The sequence below is a fragment of the Mustela lutreola genome, chromosome 15 (genome assembly GCF_030435805.1).
Source record: "Mustela lutreola isolate mMusLut2 chromosome 15, mMusLut2.pri, whole genome shotgun sequence".
Taxonomy (NCBI): domain Eukaryota; kingdom Metazoa; phylum Chordata; class Mammalia; order Carnivora; family Mustelidae; genus Mustela; species Mustela lutreola.
In genome coordinates, this window is record NC_081304.1 from 49,824,695 (window position 1) to 49,846,681 (window position 21,987).

General features: G+C 57.4%; 1 protein-coding gene across 1 annotated transcript; it reads right to left on the reverse strand.

Annotated features, from left to right (window-relative positions):
• Positions 1–9,148: 9,148 nt before the first annotated feature.
• On the reverse strand, positions 9,149–20,743 carry NATD1 (N-acetyltransferase domain containing 1). Its single transcript, XM_059148700.1, has 3 exons — positions 20,404–20,743; positions 14,025–14,143; positions 9,149–12,204 (listed from the first exon to the last, which is right to left on the reverse strand). The coding sequence occupies exons 1-3, from the start codon at positions 20,507–20,509 to the stop codon at positions 12,088–12,090; spliced, it is 342 nt and encodes a 113-aa protein (XP_059004683.1). The 5' UTR covers positions 20,510–20,743; the 3' UTR covers positions 9,149–12,087.
• Positions 20,744–21,987: the final 1,244 nt, after the last annotated feature.

The following is a 21,987-nucleotide window of genomic DNA, read 5'->3' on the forward strand; positions in this document are numbered from 1 at the left end:
CCCACGGTGCATACTGGACACGGGCTGTGTGGCTTGTTAGTATCACTTCAGCGTATCCTGGGGGTCACTCTGGGCATGCTCGAGATTCCACAGGACGCCACACGCCATGGTTACCTCTGCCCTGCTTTTCTTAGGAAGCCTCCCAGAAGTCTTTTTACGGTTTCAAAGACGGCTGCAATCCGTGTGCTTGCATGACTTCCTGGTGTTGCACACCTTCCTGTGGGATAATTTCCCGAAGACAACTTGCGGGCTCAGAGGGCGTGGGCGCTTGCTGCATTGACAACTGTCACCCAAGCGTCCTCCACTCCCACCACCACCAGGGGCTGTTTCCCCACAGCTTCACCAGCACAGTCTCTTGACATCCCCACTGAGGCCCCACACATCGAGAGTGAGAGATAAGCCCTCCCTGCTGTGCCCCGTCTAGACTCCTGACCCACGGTCTCCGTGAACAGCCAGAAATGGGCCTTGTTTTCCACAACCGTTTTTGGCGGTGGCTTGTTCGACAGGCGTAGACGCCTGAAACAAGCCCCTCCTGAAATCCTGTATTGGCAAATGCTTTCCAGTTGGTGGGACAAGGCTGACCTCCCAGTGCTTCATGGCGCCCAAGCCCAGTCATGAGACCAGCCGCAAGCAGCCAGGTGTCCTTCCAGGCTGTTCCTAGGGAACCTCAATCCTCCCTCCTGGCAGCACCTCACCTTGGACACGGAAAAGGCCCCAGTGTGTGCACAAACCACGTTCCTGGGGAACCCCAAGCTCATGCCTGTGTGAAGATAAAGCAATTGGCCCAGTTTCACAGCGTGAGTGTGGGAAGGGCACAGATTGCCCTGACTGATCTCGGACTCCTTGCTAGAGACTGGCGGCCGTGGGCATGACAGCGAGGCCGCTCAGCGGTCGTGGAGCTTCGGAGGAGGGGTGTGATTCGGTCATGTGCCACCAAACCCTGCTCTGTGCCAGGGTGTGGGAAAGCCCGGTGACAGAGGAGGACATGGACGAGGCCGCTGCCTTCCGTTAGCCCTCCTGGCCGGCTCCTAAGTCAGGGCTGGGCCACACAGAGCCAGGGGCCTGGAGGGTGACACTGGAGTTCCGGTTTTAATAGGAAGAGCTCCTGCCCAAACTGGGTCAGGACGGTTTGATGATAAAAGTGCCTTTTTATAGTTCGTGTTCGAGCAGGTGCCTCCCTCGGGAGCATCAAGTAGGTGAGACACCTACTCAGAGGCCGATTTCACAAACAGGGGCTGGGGGACCTTGGGGCCAGTGGGGCACGCTTCTGCCATCACACACAAAGTGCTACAGACTGGGGGGCTGACACCACACACAGTTTTTTTTAAGGTGCTGAGGTTTCTTTGTTTTTTTTTTTTTTTTTTTAAGATTTTATTTATTTATTTGACAGAGATCACAAGTAGGCAGAGAGGCAGGCGGAGAGAGAGGAAGGGAAGCAGGCTTCCTGCCGAACAGAGAGCCCGATGCGGGGCTCAATCCCAGGACCCTGGGATCATGACCTGAGCCAAAGGCAGAGGCTTTAACCCACTGAGCCACTCGGGCACCCCACCATACACATTTTTATTTTCATGCCTCTGGGACCTAGAAGTTGGAGATGAAGAAACCAGGGCTGGTTTCTTCTGAGGCCTCTCTCCTCGGCTTGGAGCAGCCACATTCTCGGGGTGTCCTCACATATCTCCCCGTGCACACGCACACACACGCGCGCGCGCACACACACACACACACACACACACACAGGGTCTCCTTGTGTGTCCAGATCTCCTCTTCTTGTGAACTCACCAGTCAGACTCGATCGGCGCCCTCCCATCTGACCTCATTTCACCCTACTCACATTATTTTTTTTAAGGTTTTATTTATTTATCTGTCAGAGTGAGCAGAAGCAGAGGAGTGGCAGGCAGAGGGAGAAGCAGGCTCCCCGCCGAGCAGGGAGCCCGATGTGGGGCTCGAGCGCAGGACCTCTCTCTGCATCCAGGCCGGCAAACACAGGCTCCTTGTTCATAGGCCCACAACCTGCACACAGACGGGGCAGCTCCCCCGACTTCCTGGATTCCTCACACACAGGGTCCCAGGGACTCTCTGTGAAATGTCCAGGCCCTTGAGGTGAGCAGTCGGATTTGGAGTCCCGACTCTGGCACCAAGCTAGCTAGGGGACTCCAGTGTTCATTCATTCAACAAATATCCCTGTGTTTCTGGCACTGGGCCACAGCCGCGGACGAGCAAGGAACATGACGGGTGTAGTCCTGCTTTTTGGGCTTCTGTTTCAGGGGCAAGAGTGGATCAACCAGCAAGGAAACAAGTAAGAAAAGTCCAGGGAGTGATACAGGATCAGAATAAGATGGGGGAGTGAGGTAAAGAGCGTCTGGGGAGGCAATATTAGACGGGAAGGTCAGGAAAAGCAGCATCCACTTTTCCTCTTGCCTAGACTATGGCTGTGATACCTGGGGGTACAGGAGCCATTTTGTGACCATGAAGCAACAGCAGGAGGGGGAAGCCAACAGGAGATGGAGAGGTGGATGAAAAGAGCCTGGGCCTTCAGTGACATCATAGCACCACAGCACCAGCCCTGGGCCTTCATCCTCCAGACGTCGTAATACGTAGAATATAGGAAATGCCGCTGTGAGTTGGATTTCGTAGCAACTGAACACGTGTCTAATTAAAACAGATCTAAATGACAAGGAAGGTGAAATTATGGTAATGTTTGGAGGAAGACAACTTCAGGTAGAGTGAGCAGAAATGCAAAGGCCTTGAGGCAGGAACAAGCTTGAAGGATTGGGAGAACAGAAACAAGGTCAGTGCTAGTGAAGTGTGATGAAGTCGAGGGACAAGGTGCTGCTTCAGGTCCCTTGGATCATACCCTCAGTTCAGTGGGAGGGCACTGGACATAGTCTGACCAAGGTTTCAGGCAGATTTTTATGGCTACTGTGTGGAGAGCAGCCCACAGGGTATAAGAGATTGGTTGGGAGACCAGAGGTCAGATGAGGGAGGGAAGTAGGGCCCTGGCCTGGGCTGGCTATAGTGGAGATGGTATCTGGGGGCCATGTGTACACACACACACACACACACACACACACACACACGCATGCACATGCACATGCACACCCCTCAACTCACAGGGACATCTTCCACCAGACAGACTCCAGGTTGTGTCCTGACCCCTGCCACTTGTCAGCTGTGGACTTGGGGACCCCTCAAACCTAACCCATTTCTCTATCTTACTCCCCTATTGTGGTCCAGGACACTGGGGATCTGCCCTGACTTCCTAAGCTGCCTTCCTACCCCCAACCTTCACCTTGCAATCCTCTCTCCACACTCTAGCAGCCATAATTCCTTTAAAACAAATATGAACTTGGCACTTTCCTGCTTATAAGCCTTCAATGAGTCCCCAGAAGCCTCAGCAGCCATCAAGATGCCTGACCAATCCTGTGTGTTTGTTAAGTTATTGTTGGTCTAACAAATAGACTGAACAATGCTTCAGAGATCAGACGCAACGCTGGGCTCTCCCTCTCCGGGAGGCCACCACTTCCTGAAGAGGACAGAGAGATGGGAGGAGGGGAGGCACCGCTTTCGGAAAACCTCTGTTCACTTCTGCTGCCAATTAACGACCAGGGAGGCCGGGAGATGCCATCTGTCTGTCCAGGAAGGGCAGGACATGGGGTTTTGGTGACTTACGGAGTCCCTGCAACAATCTGTCCTCTGGCCCCCCAATCATAGTGCTCCTTTTTCTTCACTGGCCCCCTCTGCTGGAGGGACCACCCACACCACACCCCATTTCGGTTTGAGGCCTCCTCTTTCTTAGAGAGGGAGAATGTTCTCCACCAGCCTGTGATCTAGTAGTAAAATCCAAGTTACTGCCCATTCGGAGCCAGGATGAGATGGTGGGATGGGGACAGGATCACCGCAGGTACAGCTCTCATCTGACACAGGGAGGGCAGGAGACAGCCCACCTCGTGGCAGCACCAGGCCAGCGACAACGGGATCCTGAGGGGCAGGTGTCACAGAGTCCCTCTCCCCGGCTCGGGCCCAACTCTGTTCTCTGGAAGGACCATCCCCATCCTGTTTACTCCGTGACTGCCTCCGAGAAGGGGTCTGCAGGCTCTCTGCCACCTGCCCGCATGGGTGTGGCCTCAGGGGCCAAGCTGCGGGCCCCTTCGTTGGCAGTACAGTTCCCTCCAAAACCGAGGGAGGCCCCCTTTCGGGAATTTCTGGAGGACTGCGCCCGTCACTATGTTCTAATGGAGCTTTCAAGAAGATCCATTTCATTGCTTTTAATCACAACGTCTGCCTCTGCCTCAGTTTACCAAAGCTGAACCTCTGGAGCAGCTCAGACCCTGAGCTGGTGGGCCCAAGGGACACTGCCCCCGATCTCGCAAGTGGCCGAAGCTTTGTCTACAGAAGCAGGGAAGCTGTGATGGGCCACTGCTGTCTCGGGCACGGTCAGGTCGAGTCCCTGCCGTTCGCAGCCAGTAGCAGTGGCCTTGTCCAATCCCACAGGCCTCTGGTCTTTCACCCACCTGCCTTCCGTGGGCAGATGGTCATCTCGCACACACCTGTTCCTCAGCCTTGTTGCAGACTGAAGGAGCCGCTGGCACACACTATGGGCTTCATTTGCCTCAGTGCCCCCAAAAGCCCCAGGCCGGGTAGTGGCGGGTTCTGGCCTCCGGGGCCTGGCAGGAGTGAGGGTACCGAACATTCAGCACCTGTGCAATGTGAGTCTCCACCTTTCCGCTCTGCAGAGTCTGTGTCCGTGGCTCCACACCTGACCACTAAGCCCTCACTCGCCGTGTCCTGTGTTCAGTAACGGAAGCACCCAGCTCCAGGTAGAGTTAGCATCCTGTCTGGTGTAACTGACGCCCAGAGGCTGGATGCTGACAACCCTGCAGAGATGTATTTCTCAGTCATGGAGTAAGCCTAAAGGGGAGCTCACTCTTGGCAGGGGGCTTGTGCCCAGGCAGCAGCCCAGGGACCTGCGTTCTTTTCCACGAGACTGACCAGCAGCATGGCCTTGCTGTCCCCAGCAGCAGTGGTGGAATGGGAAAGACAGAGCCTGGAAGGAGGCTCCCGCACTTCCACACACAGTCTGTTGGCTGGAACTCAGACCCGAGGCACGTCAGCTACAGGGAGGTTGGCAGGAGCAGCTGCGTGTCCCCACATTGTGAGCAAACTCTACCACACCTCCTGGCTGTCCTTCACCTGGCTCCAGGCTCCTCTCCAGGCTCATTTCCTGCCGCCCTCACTTCCAGACATGGGCAACCTCAAAAGATGCCTTCAGCTCCCTCACTGCTGGGCCTTTGCTCTTGCCGTTTAGTCTACCCAGAGCTTTTGTTTCCTTTATTGCTCCATCTGTTCATCTATCTGTCCGTTGGTCCATCGATCCATCCAAGAAACACTGCTGAGCATGAAATCTGTGTTAGGCACTGCTCTGGTCTGGGGTTATCAAAATGAGCACAGTGGAACATAAACTACTGTCCTCATGGGGCTTGTATCCTAGGAGTGTGACGCAGACAACAAGTAATAAGCTAAAATAAACCAGTTTTATATAATGTAAGAAGAAAGAAATGACTGTAAAAACTAGAGCAGAGTAAGGGAATCAGGAGGGGTAGGTCACAACTTAAAGGCAGGGCAGGCTCTGGGAAAGGAGGCCTCCCTAAGAAGGTGACAGCTGGGCACAGACCTGAAGGAGGCCAGGTAGGGAAACACAAGGATGGCTGGGAAAAGAGCATTCTGTGCAGATGGAGCTGCATGTACAAAGGCCCTGAGGTGGGACTGACTTTGAGGTCTGAAGAACAGCAGGGAGGCCTATGTGGCCGCAGCGTGGTAGGAGATGAGGGGGGGCCTGTGGGGGCCACTTCCTATGGGGCCTGTAAGCTGACCCCTTCACAATGCCCACCTGTCTTTAGCTTTCCACCTAGATATTCCTTCCAGGGCCCTCTGCACTGGGGTAGGTGCCTTGTCTGTGAATGCCCACAGCCCTGTCACAGTCTTCTTCCTGGGTGTGTGCTTCCCACTCCTGCCCTGCCCTGCCAGGTCCCCTGATGATGGACTCCCTCTGCCTTGCTCACCCTCACATCCTCACTAGACACATACTGGGTACTCCACATGGGAATGGGATTGGCCTCCTGAACGCAGGGTCTCCACATATAAAAGGAGGAAGGCTCTCCTTTCACGGGCAAATTCAGCTTGGGAGCTAGGAATGAAGGGACGTGCTTCTCTGACCTAGTTCATCCCTTTAGTTGGCCTTTTTGTCTTAACAGATTAAAACACCCATAACTTCTTTTTTCCCCGACTCTCCTTATTCTAGATTCCAGAATGACCATGCAGAGGCGTATTCCTGTCCGGTCTCAGCGTCTTTCCTCATCTGACCTGTGACTTCATCATGAAGAGCCTTTAGAAAGAAGCCTCTTTAAAAAAAAAAAAAAAAAAAAAAAATTTATTTATTTATTTGACAAAGAGAGAGAGAGACCACAAGTAGGCAGAGAGGCAGGCAGAGAGAGAGGAGGAAGCAGGCTCCCTGCTAAGCAGAGAGCCCAAGATGGGGCTCAATCCCAGGACCCTGAGACCATGACCTGAGCTGAAGGCAGAGGCTTAACCCACTGAGCTACCCAGATGCCCCAGAAAGAAGCCTCTTGAAGGATCCTCCCTTGACCTCATGCGTTCCACCCTCTCCCAAATTCAGAGGATTGCTGGATCTCACCCATAGATCTCCCACCGAAACCCCTGATCCACGGCCTACAAGGGCCCTGTCACCTATGAGAAGTTCGTGACACAGCAGCCCATGACGCGCCCGCACCGTGATGACTGAGCGCCTCCAAACGTCAGGGGCCATTCTGACAGCCATTTGGAGGCGGCCGGGCACTGGGAGCTGTCATTCTCCATCACACCGTCTTCCACCATTGGCATAGAGGGATCAGCATGGTATCAGATGCCCTGCCCCTCGCTGGCAAGAATATTCCATCCTGGCTACTTGTCCGAGGGCGTCCACATCCCTTCATCCCCTGGATCGCACCTGCACCCACACGTCCCAGAGCCCTCGGCAGCGGGCAGCCTGTTCACTTCTGCCCAAAGGAGCACCGGCATGAGCCCAGAGGATGGTGAAAGCGAGTTTCTGGACCTGGAGCGTTTTGGCAGTGGTGGTGGCAGCAGGCACGGGTAGGCACCCACTGCGAGATTTGGTTCAGGTAGCGGAGTCCTGGCAGTGGGCCAGCAATCATGGCTTTCAGGGACAGCTTGTGCCCCAGCTTGTGGCCCCGCAGCCTCCCACAGGTACTCACATCTGGGTCATCTTCTCACACTTGCTCCTCTCATCCTTCCGGCAGTGTGGTGGCCAGTCCCCCGCACTAAATCCCCTTGGTTTGCTGTACGTGAGGCGGTCTCTGTTCTCCTGACTACACGGACTGCTGTCGTTCTTGGTCAGAACCTCGGCCTCTGAGGAACGGTCCCTTGAACACGGGAACCCAGGCCGGCTTGAATGACCAGATTGGGCTGGGGCACAGCCATGATCTCACTGCCCCTGGGGGGAAGGGGACCCAGAAGGTGAAAACTGCTATTTGACATCTCTGCTAGTTTCAGGGGTGGGGTGGAGGTGCCTCCTGAAGGCAGGGCCTGGAGACCTGCAGGCTGCTGTCCCCAGTCACGGTGACGGGTATGACTGTGACAAATGCTCCGGTGTGGGCTGGATGCTGGGGCTACAGCAGGGTCAGCAGAGACAAAGCTGTAGACTCAGCTCCAGGTACGGGCACAAGGCTGCAGAGTGTCCTCAGCAGCTGGGAACATCCCGGCAGCTGTGGGATGAAACAAGGGACCATGAGACAAGGGACCGGATGAGACAAGCCTGGAGCTCGATCTGCACGGGGCGGGGGTGGGTGGACAATGAGCCTCCACACCCTCGCCAAACTCCAATGGGGAACTTAGGCCACTGGTTTGGAAGGAGCAGCACCCTGAGAATAGCTAAGGGGACATTTGTGTGGACTTGAGCATTCCGAGAAGCCAGCCCCGAGGAAGGAACGATGTGAGTGAATGAGTGGTTGCACGCTCCCTCCTAAGCCCTACCACACCCCAGGTGCACATGCGCAGTCATCCTCTCCTGCCCAGTGGGCCCCCCTGCTCAGCTGTGTATCTTGTAGCTCAGGGCAGAACCCACTTAACCTTCCAAATGAGCAGAGAAGTTACCAGAAGAGTTATGTGTGTATTTTTCTCTGAGACCATCTATCACGTAGGGTAGATAGTATGACCTAGGACCCTCCAGCCCGGCATCATCTTATAGAAAGGGCAGGGACTGGGTGTGGATCCTGGTGCTCTTGCTGTCCAGCTCTGTGGGCTGTAGCCTAGTGACTCCCCCATTGTGGGCCTCAGTCTCCTCATCTGTAAAACAGGCCAAAGAACTGGGATCTCATGGCACGGCCATGACAATCAAGCTAGACAAGATTCTGAAGGGCCTTCCTCTTCTTCAGGGTAGCCCTGTAATCCCGAGTGGGAACTAGGAAAACTCCCAATCAGGAATCCCTCCCTCCCTGGACCATAGGGTGGGGGGCAGGGAGTGGGACAGACAGAAACGTGGCCACGTGGCCCTCGAGCGCAGCGCCTGGTTTCCCCCATGGGAGCCTGCCGCCCTCCCTGGAACTAGAAACCCCAGGGAAAGGCTCTTCAGTGGGGAGAGGGGCATGTCTAAGAGCAGTAGCTGAGGAGACGTGACAGGACATCACAGCCTCTTCCCGGTAAACCCTGTCCAGCTGCTCCGCTGGCGCCGTGCTGAGCGCATGGCCGTGGCCTCAGGAGGCGGGAGCTGTGACGTGGGAAAGGATGGCAAAGTCCCCAGATCCTGACGCCACTGAGTTCTTGCTGAGAGACCTCAGCTAGGCCCCGAGTGCCTGTCAGAGCCTCGCCTTCCCCACCAGAAAGTGGGGGCTTTGCTGCCCATTTAAGTAAAAGGCTGAACACCAGGGAGCGGGACAGAAGAACGGAGCACGCCTGCGAAGCCTGCCTTCTCCCCTCCTTCTCACACCCATGGCTCCTTAACCTGAACTTCTTTCCTCGTCACTAAAAGGGGGGGCAATGATCCGACTGGAGCAGGATGGTGGGGGGAGGAGTCGCCCCCTGCCCCACCCCAAGAGCCCGCTGCACAGCTTCTAGAAGCAGTCCTGGAGCCCGCACACTAGGTCACATCTTTTATTGAAATGTATGCCATGCAATCTGTTCAAGAGTTTGAAAAATAACAGAGGGAGCAGGTGTGGAGACCGGCCTCGGCCCAGACACCACCTGGAACAGGTCCTGAGTAGGAAAGGCACATGACTTACCACCTGGCTTGACTGGGCAAGAAAAAGAAAGCCCCCAAGCAAGACATGGCAGGAGAGCGCAGGGCCCGTGGGGCAATCTGCTTGCAGGGGGGCCGGGTGGCATCCCCACGTGTCCCCCTGCCCCTGCGGGTGGAAGCGGCCTACGTGACCTGCCTGCCGAGGAAGGGCTCCTGGAGCACCCAGGTTGGGTGCGGACGAGGTGGGAGCGCCACGGAGTAGCACCGGGGGTGGGGGTGGGAGTGGGAGGTGGTATAGGCCGGTGGAGAAGGGCTGGGAGCCCTAGGATCTGTGTCTGCTGCAGACCAGGGTCCCAGCCTTGGAGAGCAGGCTCTGCTGAACACTGGGGCCAGGCAGGCCGGGGCGGTGGGGGCGGTGGGACTTAAGGCAGCCAGAGGTGAGGAGGCTCCAGGTGGCTCTTGCAGGAACTGGGGACAAGCTGTTCCTGGACCCAGGGCTGAGCCATGTCCCCCAAGACCCTGCATGTCTCCTGGTTCAAGTACTGTTTTGTGTGCATGCTGGCCAGGTGTAGTATGTCACATGTGGTTAAGAACACAGGTGCCGGCTGGGACCCACGGAGGACTGAGACAGGGCTGCTCTCTTGAAGCCAGCTGGCTGTCTGCTCTGGTTGGCCCTGCTTGCCCTAGGGGCCTCCCTGGGGTCCTGTGTGCTACTGCTGTGGGATACCCTCCTGTGGCCTGACCGGGAGTGCCCTGGGGCCAAGTGCCCTCCCGGAGCTGGTTTGTGTCACCCTATAGGCCATGGAAGGAAAAAGCACCGGTTTTCTCAGCTACTGGGCAGTTTTCATGACTGAGTCTATGTTTGGCCTTGGGAAGGCTTGTGTGGCTGGGGAGTGGGAGGGGAAGGGGCCCCATAAGCTCCCTGACCCAGGAGTCAGGGGAAGAAGGCCCAGGGCCACTCTTGGACCTACAACCCACTCTTTCCTTGAGCTGTGCCAGAGATGGGACACCCTCAGCCTTTTGGAGGGGACTCAGCAACTGAGTCCCAGAGTTCTTCCTGGCTGCCAGCTACCGGCACAGCAGAGGCCCAGGGGCATTTGTGGCTCCTCACTGTAGCCCTGTGCAAACAGAACTGAGGAGCATGGTGGGCAAGGCGGGGCATGACTTCAGCCCTTGGAGATGGGAATTCTTAGAGGCCAGAGTGGGTCTGGGAGTGAGCACACAGAAGGCTGTGAGGGTGCTGAGGATACTGCCTCTCCAGGGCTCAGGGACCCCTCGCAGACAGGCTGCAGGTACAGCCTGATCCAGCTGTTCCTGCTACTGGGCGGGAAGGGCTCTGTGCAAATGTCTGCCGGGGGCCGCCGAGCTGCAGCGGTCACGGGGAGCTCGGTGCTGAGATTGGGAGCGAAGAGGTGAACGCAATCAGAAAGGGAGGGGTCACTGTGGCAACCAGTTCCCCCCAGCACACACACTTTCCCAAGCCTGCCCCCAGCCAGAGGCCTGGAGGGGACACGGTACCCCTGGGGATGTGCTGTGAACCAATGTCTCAGCCCCTAAGGGACTCTGACTCCAGGGTCGCCCTCCAGCCCCACAGAGAGGCAGGCATGGATTGGAAGGAGGGCATGGGAGGTCAGGACCCTGAGCCCTCCCCAGGTCACAAAGGAGGGGTGCTGGTGTGCACCTCCCAGGCCACGGCCAGGAGAGCTGTCTGGGAGGGACCCTGGGATCCCAGCCAGGCAACAGGACATGTCGGGCCAGAAGCTAGCCATGAGAGAGAAAGGTGCTCCGATGTCCGATGTCCAAAAAGGAAATCCCACCACATCACTGTTTCTTTCCCTTGGAGGTGAGGACGGTTTTGTTAGGACAGTGTGCCTCCCTCCCACCTGAGCTCCAAAGGGACCTCTGTGAGACAGCCCACCCGCGGGGGACCAAGAGGCCGGTACAAGAGGGGGGTCCCGGGGCTTGGTGCTCCAGTCATGCCTGGGGCTGGCTCCAGGCAGACGGGGCAAACAGGGATGGCGGCCACAGGGCATGGGGACCTCGGACTACCTGCACAGCTGACAGACAAGGGGGCAAGGAATTAAGGGAACAGGTACCAAGGAGAGAACACCCAGTGCTCCCTCCACCAGCCCCTCCACTGATGCAGAGACCTACACAGTGTCCCGTGCATGTGCATGTGTGCATGTGTGCATGCACATGTGCTCGTGTGTGCACGGTTGGGCCGCGGGGGTACGCAATCCACGCATTCCAGGCTTTGCCCCTGAAGGAGGGCTGCCCCGCACCTGGGCCCACCCCCCAGTGCCAGGGTGCAGAAGCTGGGGGAAGGGAAGGGGCTGGTGGCATCCTCTGGGAAGTTGGCACGCGAGGTTTCTTATTGCTCCTGTCCACTCAGGCAATCCCCTCCTTGCTGCACAAAGGACACAGCCCTAGGTGGTGGCAGAGGGGGCCCCAAATCAGCCCCCCTGCCGATCACAGAGCAGGGAACAGCAGGTGAGACCCAGACCAGCCACAGGGACAGCCCTGGCCACCCTCTGGTCCTGGCTGCTGGCCCCCGCTGGCCTGCCCATGAAAGGTGGGGATGGCCTCGTGAGAAGACAGCCAGTGTGTGCAGAGCGTATTCCTCCGGGATCTCAGCTGCCCGGCTTCCCCTTCACCGCGGTAGCTGGACCACTGCCCGTTGTCGGCTGGCAGCTTCTGGGGGCCACCAAGAAGCGTCCTTACAAAAATAACTCTGAGTCCATCCCCGGTGGGGAGCAGGTTTCCTGAGAGCACACAGAGGGCCGGGGTGAAGGCCGCGAGGAGAGGTCCGGCTTGGAGGGTCCTGCCCCGCGGGGCCGGGGCTATGGCTGGAGGCGCTCCAGGTACTGCGGCAGGGGGTTCTCCTTGACGTACTTCTGGATGTACCAGCACGTGAGATGCGCCTTCAGGTCCTCCTCCACTACAAAGTCCAGAGCAGCCTGGGAGCCGGGGCAGAGAGAGCAGCGGTCAGTGCCTGCAGCCTGCAGCCGGGCCCCGCACAATTTCCCTGGTGCTCCCCTCCAAGGGCGGGAGCTGGCGCCTGCGGGCCGAGGGACATGCTGCTGCTACCCTCCTTTTGCAGTGGGGGAAACCAAGGCACAAAGCTGGGATACATTGCCCGTGGCCACACGGCACCGAAGTGGACCAGGGGCCCGGGGAGGGTAGTCTGCTCACAGGCAGCCCAGTGAACCCAGCAGCAGTGTGGGCTCTGTGCGTCTTGAAAGGCATCAAGCAGGCACTAAACCAAAGAAGCCCCAGCCCTGCGCCACATCTGGTCTGCCCTGCACCCCACCCACGAGGCCTGGCAGCCAGCACTCCTGTCCCGTCCGATCTCAGGGCCTCTGTGCTCACAAGGCCTACAATTCTGTTGCCCTCACTCTCCTGTAGCCACTCCTTCGATGCCTTGTCCTAGAACCTTACCCTCTGGCTGGGTCAGGGGTGCCCCAGGGCTCCCTGCACCTAGCAGAGGTCACACTTGGGTATGACAAGGTTCGCACAGGCGCTCAGGGGCGGAGGGCCGTGATGAGGATACCACCATGTGGCCTTCATCATACCTGTGGCTGTTCTCATCATAGACAGCGAGGGCAAGCTCAGGGTACCCCCTGCCCTGGTGTCTTGCAGGATGTCCTACACACAGTTGGCGTTTAGTAAGTGCTTGCTGAAACAAAGTGGAGGACGGCCTGGGTGGGGTTGGCTGGTCTAATGAGAGGGGAGCGGCATTTACTGAGCACCTACTGGGGACCCTGTGCTTACATGCTGGCCAGTTTGAACCTCCAGCTCCACACGCCCGAGCAGGCCTTGTTGCGTCTCACCATGCACACCCCGTCTCAGGGCTCACAACCTGAGACCCTCAAAAGACAAGATTCCAGGCTATTCTCCCATTTCACAGAAGAAGAAACAGAAGGCCCCAGGAGGCAGCAGAGGCCACACGGTAAATACCTTTGTGCCCTGGCAAGCAGGACTCAGGGGAGACATGGATAGGGGTGTCTGGTAGATCCCACAGCTGGCCAAGGCTCCCCAGAGTCAGAGAGAGGTGCACGCAGCTTCACGGCCCGCCCCCCCTCTCCCCAGGTCAGTAACTCTGAGTTTCCTGAGTTACGATCCCCAGAGAGCAGCAGAGAGGCTGGGCCCTGCTTCAAGGAAGAGCACAGCTATGTCTGCCGCACCCTGGCGGCCGGGGGCGCAGCTACAGGAGGGCAGGGGGGAGAGGGGAGAGGACGGATGAGGCCCGAGGTGGGGGTGGACGTGGGTAGAGCAGGCAGAGGGAAGAACAGGGGCCTGGAGCAGCCCTCAGTGCCATGCACGGAAGGCCATTCTCTGTCACCTTCCCCGCATTAAGCCCACACCCGCTCTCCAGCCAGCCTGGGTTTTGGGGATGGAGGGCTCAGGGGCGAGAACCGGGACGCAAGCCACTGTACTTGGACATTCCTTTATGAGGTCGTTCTATTGGGGTTTAATGAGCACCTATTACTCATGTGCCAAGCCCTGGCCAGTGAGCTCCTGACATCCAGGAGGTGTCTGCAGCCCTGGAGGCTTAGCCCTACGGAACCCAAGGCCTGGGCCCACAATGGCTGCCCCCTGCTGCGGAGGAGCAGGGGCGGGGAGGGCAGAGTGTGCCACCAGCAGCTGCCCATTCGCAGCTGTAACATGTGGACAAGCTGGCACCGTCGTCAGCATTCCAGCCATGACACAGACCCGGGTCAGCCCCCAGGGCCATGGTTTCGCCGCATGTGGGGGCAGCCCCCTCCCCCCAGCCTACCTTAGCCAGGTGCTTGGCGATGCCACGCCCGCGGTAGGCGTCAGGGACCTCAGTGTGCTGCAGGTCCACAATCCGCTTGCCCACATACTCGTAGAGCAGGACGGCCCGGTCATGACATCCTGCGGAGGGACCATGGTAAACAGGTGAGGCCCAGCACATGCTCGGGGCTTAAGGCAGGCAAATAGAGGGACCGGTGTTTGGGGCCAGGCTGCCAGTGTTGGACCTAGAATGACCTCTCTGTGCCTCAGTTTCCTCATCCATAAAGTGGGGGATATAATAACGCAACCCCCATTGTGTTTAGAACACTGAGGTCATCTCTGCACAATGTTAAGATTAGTGCCTAGAGCACGTTGGCCTTTGCTGTTGTAATTACCATCGGGCCCTTCACCCCTGTATCCAACCATTCCTTTCAACAGCTGTTTACGGAGCCTCAGGCACTGTTTCAGATACTGGGACTCAGAGGCAAACAAGCCAGACCAAGAGCCTTGCCCTCATGGAACTGACTAGAAGGGGAGATAGAGAACAAACAAGAAAAGCAAGTTAATGCGCAGTGTGGCCCCGGGTGGGGCAGGGGTGGAGGGAGTGCTGGCTAGAAACAGGAAGGAGCAGAGGGAGTTAGCCACGGGATGTCTGGGGGAACCCTGTTTTGTCAGGGGGAATAGCCAGTGCAAAGGCCCTGAGGCAGGAGTGGGTCAGATGTGTTTGAGGGACAGGGAAGAGGCTGGGGTGGCTGGAGCAGTATGGGCAAAGGGGAAGGCAGGGGAGAGGAGGGCAAGGAGGTGACAGGAGCTGGTGCTGTAGAGATGGGAAGTCATTGTGAGCAGGGAGCCAGAAGAGGGCCCTGGGCAGGGGAGGGACAGAAGGTGACTCAGGATTTCAAGGGATCCCTCTGGCCCCCCTGAGGGCAGACCCAGGGCAGGCACAGGAAGACCAATGAGACAGCTGATACACTAGCCCAGGTGAGTGATGACGGGAACCCAGTCACAGGCAGAGGCACTGGGGTTCAGGCAGGCATCAGACTCAGATGGTGCTGTGACGGTGTAGCCGGCAGGATCTGCCGGGGACACCTGGACATGGCAAGTGAGAAAGAGCTCAGGACAACTCCCTGGTTTATGACTGCAGGCCACTATAAGTGTATGAAGGAAAAAGTAAAGTGGGTTGGGGTGACACAGGGCCATTTAGCCAGAGGCAGTCCAGGGAGATCCCTCCATGAAAACCTCGGGAGTTGGGGGGTGCCTGAGAAAGGGGCAGGCTGAGGACAGGGTTTGTAGAAAGGCCCTGAGGTTAGAAAACACAATTCATTGGCTCTAAAAGAAAACAAGGCAATGCCAAGTGTCTTTTTAAATGCAAATAGTCTTTCACATGTTTCGACTTTAAAGCTTCCTAGAGTTTGCTCCTGAGTGCTGCCTGAGCTCCCAGCCTATGTCGAGCGTGGAAGGCTGACAGGCCAAGAGAGATCAATGACCAGACCAGGGCCTTACAGCAAATCGGACAGGTCAACAGGCTCCCATCCCATGCGGGAGGCTTTCTGTCTCTCCCCAAAGCTCCAGGAGCAGGCTACAATTCATCTTCCCATTTCCAGATGGGAAACTGAGCTCCAGAGATCCAAGGGTGACCATGAGTCCCAGGTGAAGCCGGTACCCAGGCCTCCTGACCCTCAGCCTGGTTCTCTTTCTGCCCCACCTCAACAAGCCTCCTCTCCCCTGCCTCCAGGCCTTTGCCTCCACGCTTCTTCTGCCTGGAATGCCCTTTCCCCTTCTTGGCCCCAGTCCCGCCTCCTCCCCAGTGTCTCCTCCTGAGGTCCCCACTATGGCTCTGCATTGGCCTCCGCTGCTACTACCTGCCCAGCTGTGTCGCATGGGACTTGGATCCCGCATCTGTACCAGGGCACGAATTCAGCTCACCCAGCACAGGAGAGCAGAGATCAGGAGGCTATTTTCAGCCTGAGCTGGTCACCAGTCCCGGAAGGAGCTGCTGCCTGACTGGCGTGGCCATTTAAGGACCCCCAAATCCAGCGAGGGCCTAATGGATGGCAGGCAAGGTTCAGAGTGCTGTGCCTGCAGTCCGTGAAGAAAACGGCCTCCCCTTTCTTAATGGAGAAAGCCGGACAAACAATACCCTCCTAATAACAGAACTTTGAAGGTGTTAAGCTGGAATAGAGCAGAGAAGGCAAATCCTATCTTAAATGGAGTCTACAGGGAGGCCTCTTTTGAGCAAAGACCTGGAGGAGGTGAATGAGCCGATCTAAAAGGAGATGTGGGGGATGACCTGTCCAGGTGCCAAGGACAGCATGTACGAAGGCCCTGAGGTAGAATGTTTGAGGATCAGTGAATGGGTGGGGCTGAACCCAAATGAGGGCGGGACAGCAGGAGGAATCCACGCTGGGATCCTGGCTTTCCGGGCTGGCCTTCGGGGAGATGACAGGCAGCTCACACCTGTGGGGCCCTGCCACGCTGTCCTGTGCTCAGCTCTCCGAACACGCTATTTCCACACCACAATCTTACAAAGTGGGTAAGATTCTTACAGCCCTGTTTACAGATGGGGAAACTGAGGCCCTAAGAGGCAGTTGTACAGCCTGGCAGCATGTGTGGCTAAGCTCACTTAGAGTTTTCTGGCTGAAAGAAATACAAAAAGGCATCCGGGGTCACTGGGATAGACGTGGGCTATGTGTGAGGGGAAAAGCTCTCTAGTGAACCCTGCCGGTGGCCAGGTCACAGCACTCTACATGGGGAGGAACCAGACCCTTAGTGGACTATCTTGATGCACCGGACCTATGGCCCCACACCAGTTTCAGCCTTAGAAGGGTAGTAAAGGTCACCTTGCCCCAGTCACCGACACCTGACATGACCCAGTCCACCCCCAACCCAAGTGCAAGGGGCCCGAGCCAGCACGGCTGGGAGGCACCGAGGGCAACGCCTGGGGGTTTACCCAGGCAAGTCCATCCCCACTTGGAGAGAGGTCCCTCACCACACCATGCATCCTCTCCCACCCTCCCTGCTCAGGAACACTGCTCTAGGCGGGCATCATGTGGCACTGTGTGGTGGCGACATGGAGTCATGTAGGGGCCTCGTATCCTGGACTGGGATCTGAAAGCCACGAGATTGGTGCTTTCCTTTCAGTCCTGCTGCCTTTGGGGATGCCGGAGAAGGTCAGAAGTATCTACTAACTCTCTGGGGCCTCAGTTTTCCCATCTGCAACATGGAAGCAGGGAAGATGCGGAAAGCACCAGGACCCTAAGACTCCCAGATGACCTTCCTCCCTGCAGCATGTGGGAGAGTCAGCCCTGGCTGGGAAGGGAGAGGAAAGGCCAAGGAAGGGCTCTCCCAGGGATGGGGGCTTAATTCTGGCTTAGATGCCTCCTGGCTGTGTGCCCTGCTTTCCCCACCTATGACATTGTAAGGCACAAGCTAGTGTTTTAGAATGTGGGTGTAGGCAACAGGCCTGGGCTCCAGCATCTCACACTCCACGTCAGTAAAAGCCATCCACACTTCCTTCTCCATCTATCCAGAACCGGGACATTTCTCCCCAGCCCTGCTCACGACGTCTGGACTAGTGCAATAGTTACCTCCCTGCTCTGTCTTGCCCCCACACAGTCTGCTCCCCTGGGAGCAGTCAGAAGGACCCTGGGACATCCCCGTCCAGCCTCTGCTCAGGACGTTCCCAGGCACCCACCTCACTGGGAGTCAAAGCCAAGTCCTCACTACGGCTTTTGTGGCCCCTGTACCAGCGGCCCCCCGTGACCTCTTAACCTTATCTGCTGCGATCTTCCTATCCCTGCTTCTCCATTACTCCACTCTCTGTTGCTCTGGATACACACCAGGCAATGGAAGGCCTTTGGTCCCACTGCTTCTTCCTCGTGGCATGTGCTTCCCGCTGGAGCTCTCCCCTCCTTGCCTCTTTTAGGTCTTTACTTAACTGACACCTTCCCAGAGTGACCCTCCCCGACACCTAATTCTAAATAGCAGCACTTTCCCGGCATGCCTTTCTGCTGCCCTGCTTTATTCTCACCAGGCCCTGGCTTTCTAGGACACTTTACACTTTATTTAGTGTCTGTCAGCCCTCTGGACTGTCAATCCGAGTATTCAGCACCAAGGGCAATGCTTGGCATGTAGTAGGTGCTTAGTAAGGACAGGTGGCATAAACCCCAGTTCTTCCACCTCCAAGGTACAAGACCCTGAGCAACTGGGTCACTTTCCTGTGTCTCGGTACCCTCATCTGTAGAACAGGAAGAGCAGTTTCCCCTCACCCCACCCCACCCACATGCCCACAGCTCGCCTGGAACAGAAGGACTTCAACGTAGTTGCTCCAACCCTGCCCTCGCCCACAACCAGAACTTGCTGGAAGCTTATCAGCACAGTCCTTGCCAGGGGGATGCCCCGGGGCCCACCCTGGGAGTCTTGGGGCTGCTCTGGCTCTTAGCCGAAGCTTACCTCTCTCCATAGGTACAATGAGCCTGTCTTTAGGGCCTGCCCTGCGGTTTGGGAGACACTATGACACACTGTTCCCCTCTCCAGCTGAGGCAGGATGGGGCCCAGACACCGATGAGCTCCCCCAACTCCCCAAATACACATCCAGACCCCACCTTCAGGCTGCAGAGAAGTTGGTGGCCTCCCACTCCTCCCTGGCTTTGGGCGGGGAATCCCCAGTCCATTTTGTAGGTAGCCATTTGGGGAAGGGAAGGAGACAAGTTTAGAAACATGGCGAGACAAGTCCAGCCTTGGCCACAGCCAATTCTAGAGGGGGGCTGTCCTTTGGCTATACTGATTCGCAAAAAAAAAAAGAAAAAAAAAAGGAAACCCCAAACGTTCCCATTATCTTCTGTCTCTGTGAATGTATGGAGGAGTCTCTTGAGCCGCGAAAGGAAACAGAGGCCTCTCTGGAGCCTCAGAAAGTAAGATGGGAAAAACCACAAGGACCCTCCACACAAGAATGGCCAGTCCTGAGTGTCAAGGTCAGTAGGGCCACGGTGAGCACCACGGCGGTGGAAGGACTTGCGCTCACATGGAAGAACGCTGTGTAGGATCTGTTGGGCCCAGGTTTGAGCTCTGGCACTTTGTGATACAGGGCAAGTCACTCCTTCCCTCTGGTTCAAAACTCAGTTTGCTCATCTGTAATGGGGGGTGAAAATGCCCTCATCACAGGGATGTTTTAACAGGGACGTCGTGGGGCCTGAGAAACATCCGTGCCCCAACCTCAGCCCCTCCTGACTACGTCCAAGGGCAGGCTGGACAAGCCCAGTTCCAGGGGTCAGACCAGGTGGGATCCTGCCCCACCTCTGCCCTAACTCACTGCCTGACCTCCCCCTTTCCCTTTTCCGAGGCTCTGCCTTCCCTTCTCAGAAATAGGCACGATGGCCTCTAAGGGGCCCGTCTGGCTTGGACAATGCCACTGGGGGCCCAGCTGGGAGGGAAGAAAAAGTTATTAATGTGGAGGGGGATGCACAGGGAGTTCTTGATCCTGGACTTTATAATTCTGTTTTTTATATCCCCCGGACTTCTTGGGGGAGGGGGCATGCGTTAGTAAGTGCTGGAAACTTTCTTTACAGGAAATGAAGACTTGACTCTGCTTTCTGGTTTTAAAAACAACCACCGGTCAATGGTGAGTAGCACTTGTTGTGCGCTGCTGGCACTCTTCTAAGCCTTCTCTACTCTCACGACAGCATTTCATCGCTATAACTGGGACAGGTGTGCACTACTCTCCCATTGCCAAAATGGAGAAACTGGGGCACACACAGAGGAGGCAACTTGTCCAACGGGGCTGATGGGGACACCTTCCCCTCCACAGTGCCCACCCACTGAGGCAGACACCCCTCTCTCCTTCTGCCCCAGGTCTGCCCGGAAGATTCCCCCAACCAGCTCGGTGCAAAAAAGCCAATGTTCCCAGAGACGGCAAAAAGCCATTTCGCACCCGGGGAAAGGGAGGAGGTCACCGTTGACCTACTCTCCAGGAGCTCCAAGAACAGCCCTCAGGGGGATGTCTAACACCGGAAAACTGCCCCGCTTGCGCAGGTGCGGGTCCCCTGTGGCTTGAAGCCGGGAGCTGGAGGCAGAGGACCCGAGCTGGCCCCACTTCTTACTCCACCTGCCCGCCGGCCCGGGGTGCTCCGCGTGGGCGCGCCTCTCCCGGGCAGCCCGCTCCTCCCAGCCCCACCAGTCGGCCGCGCCCCCTCCTAGTCCGCGAGCGCAGCCCGGGGCCTGCTCCCGGAGCACCCGGCAGAACAGCAGCGGAACCGCGGCCGCCGGAGGCCACCCCGCGGCGCGCTCTCGCGACGCCCCTCCCGGGCTGCGGACCGGGGGCGCGCGCCCCAGCTAGGGGGCGGCCTCGGCGGGCCCCGCTCGCTCGCAGACAAAAGGCGGGGGCGGGCCGGACGCCGCGTTACCGTTGAGCCGGACGGTGAACTGGCGGCGCCGGCGGTCGTGCTCCACGCGGATGGGGCAGCCCTGCTCCAGCGCGCCCAGAGGCACGGCGGCCGCCGAGTGCGCCATCTGCGCGCCGGGCAGCGCCGGGCAGCGGCCGCTGAGACCCGCGGCCCGCGCCGGCTCGGCGGGGGCAGGGCGCGCGGAGAGGTGCGCGGGCCCGCGGCGGCGGCGGCGGCGGTGGCGGCGGCGGCGGCGGGAACGGGGGCGCTGGGCGGCCGGCAGCTGACGGCCCGGAGACCGCAGGCGGCGGCGCAGAAACTGACACTCGGCGGCGGCCTCGGCGGCGGCAGCAACAAAAAAAAGGAGGGGGGCCAGGAAATCAGCTGTGAGGTCACGTGCGGCGCGCAGCCAGTGGGCGCGCGACCTTTTTGTTTTGATACATTCCATTCGACTCTTAAAGGGGCCGTGCGCCTCCCTGGCCGCGTTCCACTCGTCGCTCCAAACAAAACAACGCGAGCCGCTTCCGCGCCTGGGACAGTTTTCCCTCTTGTGTTTGACTCACAGGCAACTTTGGGCCCCCCCACCCCCCGACACGGAGCCCTTCTCAAAAAGATGTAACGACCTATAGGGAATTCTAATCTTTCCCTCAAAGCCCCTATTTATTAAGCACTTGCTGTGTGCACAGCATGTGCAAAGCAAAGCCCTGGTAAACTACCGGGAGTGCTCAGTAACTCAGTGAAAATTCGTATCACGAGCTTGAGAAATAGGTATGCTTGACTCCATTATACAGATGAGGAATAGAGGCCCAAGGCACACTGCGGTCATTCGTAAGCAGCAATGGGAAGATTGGTGTCGAGGATCCCACCCGTATGCAGGTGTGAGTGGTGAAGAGGAAAAATCCTGAGAAGTCTTGTTTGGGAGAGGAGTGAAATGCCAGCTCATCCCAAAAGAGGCGGAAGTGTAGGAAGAAGCCTTGGAGTCCCTGGATCCATCCCACAGATGGCGAAACTGAGTCCCAGAAAATGGGCAGGGACTTAGTCTAGGACTCCCAGGACTGTTGGCGGGGGTGTGGAGGTGGTGGTGCTGCCTGACTTCTTTTTCTTTGGAAAGGGGACTTCCCTTCCCCTCAACCTCATCTGGTTAACATCTGAAGCAGCGCTCCCTCCCACCCATCTCTGCTTATGAAACACATGACTACAGGTCACCATTTACTAGTTTGTTTCTTAAGATGTTAAGTTTGGGGGCACCTGGGTGGCTCAGTGGGTTAAAGCCTCTGCCTTCAGCTCAGGTCATGATCCCAGGGTCCTGGGATCCAGCCCCGCATCAGGCTCTCTGCTCAGCAGGGAGCCTGTTTCCTCTTCTCTCTCTGCCTGCCTCTCTGCCTACTTGTGATCTGTGTCTGTCAAATAAATAAATAAAATCTTAAATTAAAAAAAAAAAAGATGTTAAGTTTGAAGTTCATTCCCATGTTGACCACCACTCAAGTCACAGTAGAGAACACTGTGGTGGTTTCCTCACTCCCTTCCAGTCAATGCCCCACCCTTTGAGAGAACCACTGTCTTTGACTAATTTGATTTTCCTAGAAGTTCTCATAAACAGAATAA

What these genes read in the sequence shown, in the direction of transcription:
- NATD1 (XM_059148700.1), bottom strand. Translation starts at nt 20,509, where the DNA reads ATGGCGCACTCGGCGGCCGCCGTGCCTCTGGGCGCGCTGGAGCAGGGC. An exon ending in GTTCACCGTCCGGCTCAACG is followed by an intron (nt 14,144 to 20,403) that starts GTAACGCGGCGT and finishes GTCCCTCCGCAG; the next exon opens with GATGTCATGACCGGGCCGTC. An exon ending in TCGCCAAGCACCTGGCTAAG is followed by an intron (nt 12,205 to 14,024) that starts GTAGGCTGGGGG and finishes CCCGGCTCCCAG; the next exon opens with GCTGCTCTGGACTTTGTAGT.